This window comes from Adiantum capillus-veneris, chromosome 13, assembly GCF_014529385.1.
Source record: "Adiantum capillus-veneris isolate H3 chromosome 13, ASM1452938v2, whole genome shotgun sequence".
NCBI classification, from domain to species: domain Eukaryota; kingdom Viridiplantae; phylum Streptophyta; class Polypodiopsida; order Polypodiales; family Pteridaceae; genus Adiantum; species Adiantum capillus-veneris.
In genome coordinates this window covers 61,120,215-61,124,850 of record NC_140943.1, presented here as the reverse complement: position 1 = coordinate 61,124,850, position 4,636 = coordinate 61,120,215, and the positions used below count along the sequence as shown (strand labels likewise).

Sequence of the window (4,636 nt, the reverse complement as noted above, 5' to 3'; positions counted from 1 at the left end):
TAATTTAGAAAATCATATCTATAACCTTTTATCTTTCTCATTGCGCTATTATGGTAAAACATTATAATCATAGTGTATCTATTGATTGTAGGATATATTTTGTTGAAGTCAGAAAGCATGGTGCGAGGAAAAGAGTGGTCGTATGTGGAGGAAAAAGAGAGAGACAAAAAAATTTTGTTTTTTGGAATGCAAACATTGTGGGCATAAGTGGCACGGCAACGCAACTCGCATCAAAGAACATTTATCCGGCACTAGTCCCAATGTGGAAGAATGTGGAGCACCATCTAACGACATACGGGTCCATTTTGCAGCGTATGTAAAGAAATGCAAACAGGCAAGACTTCTTCCTAAGAGACAGAAGGGTATGACAGGTGCGTCCTCTGTCAACATAGAAGAAGTGAGTGTGGATCAAGAAGACATGCTTATGGTTATTGTTAATTTTGTTTATGGTTATGGTTATCTGCATTATGGTTTTGATCAAAGTGATTATAGCCGGTTATGGTTTTAAGTTATGGTTATGCTTTTAAGTTATGGTTATGGTTCGTTATGGTTATGCTTTTGAGTTATGGTTATGGTTCGTTATGGTTATGCTTTTAAGTTATGGTTATGGTTCGTTATGGTTATGCTTTTAAGTTATGGCTATGCTTTTCAGTTGGTACGGTTGTCTTTCATTGGCCTTAAATCTCATGTGAGATCCTACATGGATAGCATGTAGGAGGCGTATACTATGGTTTTTTTTTTAAAGTTTATGTAAAAACAAAGGGAACTCTACCGAAATTTCTGCGCGCGAGAGCATGGTTGATATTTTGGTGCTGCTCGCTTTCTTGGGCAGAGGGCAGGAAGTCTGGCTGTGGCTGTGTCCATCTTTTAACTGGGCACAAGCCAAGCTACCTGCCCTCTGCCCAAGAAAATTTTTTTCTACTATGGTCGTCGCTATATGCGTCGCTATGCACGTCGCTATACGCGTCGCTAATAGCGACTGGTTTCACAGCGACTCGGATAGCGACGGACCGCATCGATATCTACGTCGATAACACCTTCTTTTGTTGTAGTGTATGCTGACTTCAGGGATGTGAGTACATAATAAGACACACACACACATGTTGCTACCTCTCTTTGATTTTAACAATAATTGCAGGCTTTGTTTGCTGACTTTACAGAACAATGTAAACATCCGCCGCGCAACATGGTTTTGGTAGACCCAATTTGGGGATCCATTGGCACTATGGGATGATGATGGGAAATGGAAGGCGGCAGTTATATCTATCTGTCTATTCTACGACATGAGGATAAAATCCTACGAAATGGTAAGGTACTATGTAAGTATTTAATTAAGTTCAAAATGTATTCTTTTGATGATGCTAATGGATGATGGAGCCGCATCTCAAAGATTCAATGGCTTTAGTCCATGAATACAACGCTATACATCAAATGCGTACATCCCAAGACATCGATGTATAAACCATGGTAATAAAAAAATGTTTCTCTCTCGTCTTTATTACGGCCAATGTTTTTAATGTGCATGCAAGTGTTTCATGATACACAATGCTTGCGGCGGATACGTCCCTCAAGCACCGAGTAGATTAGCACTCTACTGCGGGAAGGTGTTAAGGCTTATGTTATGTTGTTAACAAAAGACATGCATGCTTGCCACAGACTATGTCTCTCAAGCATCGGCTAGATTAGCAATCTAGTGTGAAATGATGCTATGGCTTATGTATGGTTTACACGCTTGCGTCGGCTGTGTCCTCGAAGCACCCATGTGTGAAATGGTGTAATTCACTTTTAATGTGGATCCAAAAGCAAATGTTTATGTACCCAAATTCCTTAAATAAACGCATGGTCGAGGATGACTATGATTTAAGGGCGGGGTAATGTCATAAAAATTCAATTTTTATGAGCTTCACAGGATTTCTCTCTCTAAAAAGTAGCTATCTAGAGAGAGAAAGCAAAGGAAGCATAGGCTATCTAGAAAGATTTGCATTAAGGTTTATTTTGACTATAGTTTATGCTAGTAAAAAAGGAATAAGCCTTTAAAAGTACAAAAATGTACATTATCTTACTAGAATTCTAGAGAGAGAGTGTAATGGACGGGCATGGCCAACATGCTAGGATTCGCAAAAAGGTTTATTATGACTATAGAGCATGTTAGTCCAAAGAATAAACCTTTACAAGTGCAAAAACACACATTCTCTCGCTAGAATTCTAGAGAGAGAATGTATTAAAATGATAAAACGGGATATGTTGGGAGTGCATTCAGGCAATGTGTGTTGTATGCAAGTGAATGCTATTCCACAAGTGCAAAGGATTCAACATTAGGATCTCACCATGCTCTATGGGAGGTAAAACAGACTCCCGGGAGGACCAAAAAGAGCAATTTACTGCTTAGGATTGGTAAAGGGGACCTTTACCATAATTAATAGGCAGTCAGGGAACTGTCAGGATGACTTCAGATTCCAATCAGGAAGTTATCAGGTCAGAGTCAACTCGGGAGATAATCAGAAACCTATTAGGAAGTAAGTAGGAAAAGACATTATGTGAAAGGATGTAACTTTTCGTAGGGGCTTTTGTATTTTTTGGGATCTTCGATGATGTAAGGAAGTAAGGGAATGACGCTAATGTGTGGGATGATGATGGGAAATGGAAGGCGGCAGTTATATCTATATGTCTATTGTCTGTTCTGATTCTTATCTATGTCTGATGAATAACTGATGAAATCCTGAGTATAAATATGAGATATATGTATTCCCTTTGATCTTGTCGATGAAGTATCTGAAGGTTTGAAGTGCATACATACTGTGTAGTCCTGTATTGGTGGTTGGTTAAGTGTTAGGCAATTATCAGGGAATATGCAGAATCTGTCTAAGCCTTTCCTGATCAACCCCATTACACTTTGGCGATCCTGCAAAATGTTTCGGATCTGTTCCTTACCTGTGGCGTAGAGGACTGAAGTGTTTCTGATGACAGAGGAGGATGTTACAGACCTGCTATATGAATTTCGACATTGGGAGTCAGAAGAGGAAGAAGGAAATGATTTGCTAATCAGATTTCGCAATTGGGTAACAGAGGAAGAAGAAAAGCAGGAGTACGACACTATTTTTCTGCGGGAGTACTTTCCACAATTGCCTAGGGATGTGCAGAAGTGTATTAGAATCAAAGTGGTGATCCTCTTCCGGTGCATTCATCCGGTTGGCATATATAATCTCCCTGTAAGTTGGTCGTTTGTGAACATCCGGCAACTCAGGAGATACTTGGAACTTCGGAGGAAGTACGCTCTCAGGCGACAAGCAACTGGCAAGCCGACTTAATGTATGAGTGAAGAGGAGGATGGTTGCCAGTCTGCACAACATCCTTATTGGACACGTTTTAGTAGCAGGCAAGGAGTAGATTCATCCGCAGCAATAGAAGAAGAGGAGGAAGGCAGTCAACCGTCAACTCTTGAAAGGCAAAGTAGTACTTCTTCTGGCAATACCGAAGATTTTGAGCAACAGAATGAGGAGATTTTTAATCTGAACCTGCAAAGGTTTGTGGGAGCATTAGCAGTCAATCAGGTTTTTTGACCAAGAAGGCTGCAGTTTCAAACACACACACCACCATTACCATTTGACCCTTTGAGACAAATAAATCAAGGACAAGTACCGGTACCAGTACCAGTGAATCAACTCCAACCACAACCTGTAGTGATGGCTCAACCAGCACCCAACCCAAAAGTGGGGGCGGCTAAGTTCAGCGGGAAATGAAAGACATGCCAAAGTACTATTGGGAAGAGGCTGTACATACAGCTGTTTACATCATGAACAGGACCCCCATTGGAGGCATACATGATATGACGCCACAAGAACAATTCACAGGGATAAAAAGTGATGTATCTCATTTGAAGGTGTTTGGATGCATTGCTTATGTGCATATACCAGATGAGATGAGAACTAAGTTAGACCCTAAAGCTGAGAAATGTATTTTCATTGGGTATTCATTCGAGCAGAAAGAGTATCGCTGTTATAACCCTATCACACGAAAAATCAGGGTAAGCAGAGATGTAGTGTTTGATGAGTTGATCAATTGGTATGGTACACAGAAATCTATGCAAGTTGATGTTGAGAAAGAAGAAGTGCAGGAAAAAGGATAGTAGCAAAAATCACAGGTATTGACGGATGGACCAAGAGAGAGTTTAAACACTCCGTCTAAGAGTGTTAATCCATGGTTAGGCAGATTGAGATCTGGTTCACCCAATGTATCAATTGGAAGTGTTGGAAGTAAAACAGGTTCAGAAAAAGGAAAGGAAAAGGTGGATGTTTTTGATGTAGGTCATTCAAGTGGTGATGAAAGTTTGGATGAAGAATTCGGGATACCCATTGTTCGCACACCTGGTGTACAAAGAGTGCAGGATGCAAATAAAGAGGTGCGAAGGTCTTCATGCATAAAGTATCCAGTTAATAGATTGAGGTATGATAGTCTTTCTGCGCATCATTATGCATACATGGTTAAAGTTGTGTAGGACATTGAGCCTACTTGTTTTAAGGATGTTGTTGCTATACTTGAATGGGATGTTGCTATGGATGAAGAAGTAAATGCACTTGATGATAATGTTACTTGGGAGTTAACACCACTACCAGAAGGGAAGAAAGCAATTGGATGT

At 40.3% G+C, this 4,636-nt stretch overlaps 1 protein-coding gene across 1 annotated transcript; it reads left to right on the top strand.

Annotated features, from left to right (window-relative positions):
• Positions 1 to 2,960: 2,960 nt before the first annotated feature.
• On the top strand, positions 2,961 to 3,560 carry LOC147444114 (uncharacterized). The gene is made up of 2 exons (XM_086528070.1): positions 2,961 to 3,175; positions 3,377 to 3,560. The coding sequence occupies exons 1-2, from the start codon at positions 2,961 to 2,963 to the stop codon at positions 3,558 to 3,560; spliced, it is 399 nt and encodes a 132-aa protein (XP_086384196.1).
• Positions 3,561 to 4,636: the final 1,076 nt, after the last annotated feature.

What these genes read in the sequence shown, in the direction of transcription:
- LOC147444114 (XM_086528070.1), top strand. Translation starts at nt 2,961, where the DNA reads ATGACAGAGGAGGATGTTACAGACCTGCTATATGAATTTCGACATTGG. An exon ending in AAAGTGGTGATCCTCTTCCG is followed by an intron (nt 3,176 to 3,376) that starts GTGCATTCATCC and finishes TTTTAGTAGCAG; the next exon opens with GCAAGGAGTAGATTCATCCG.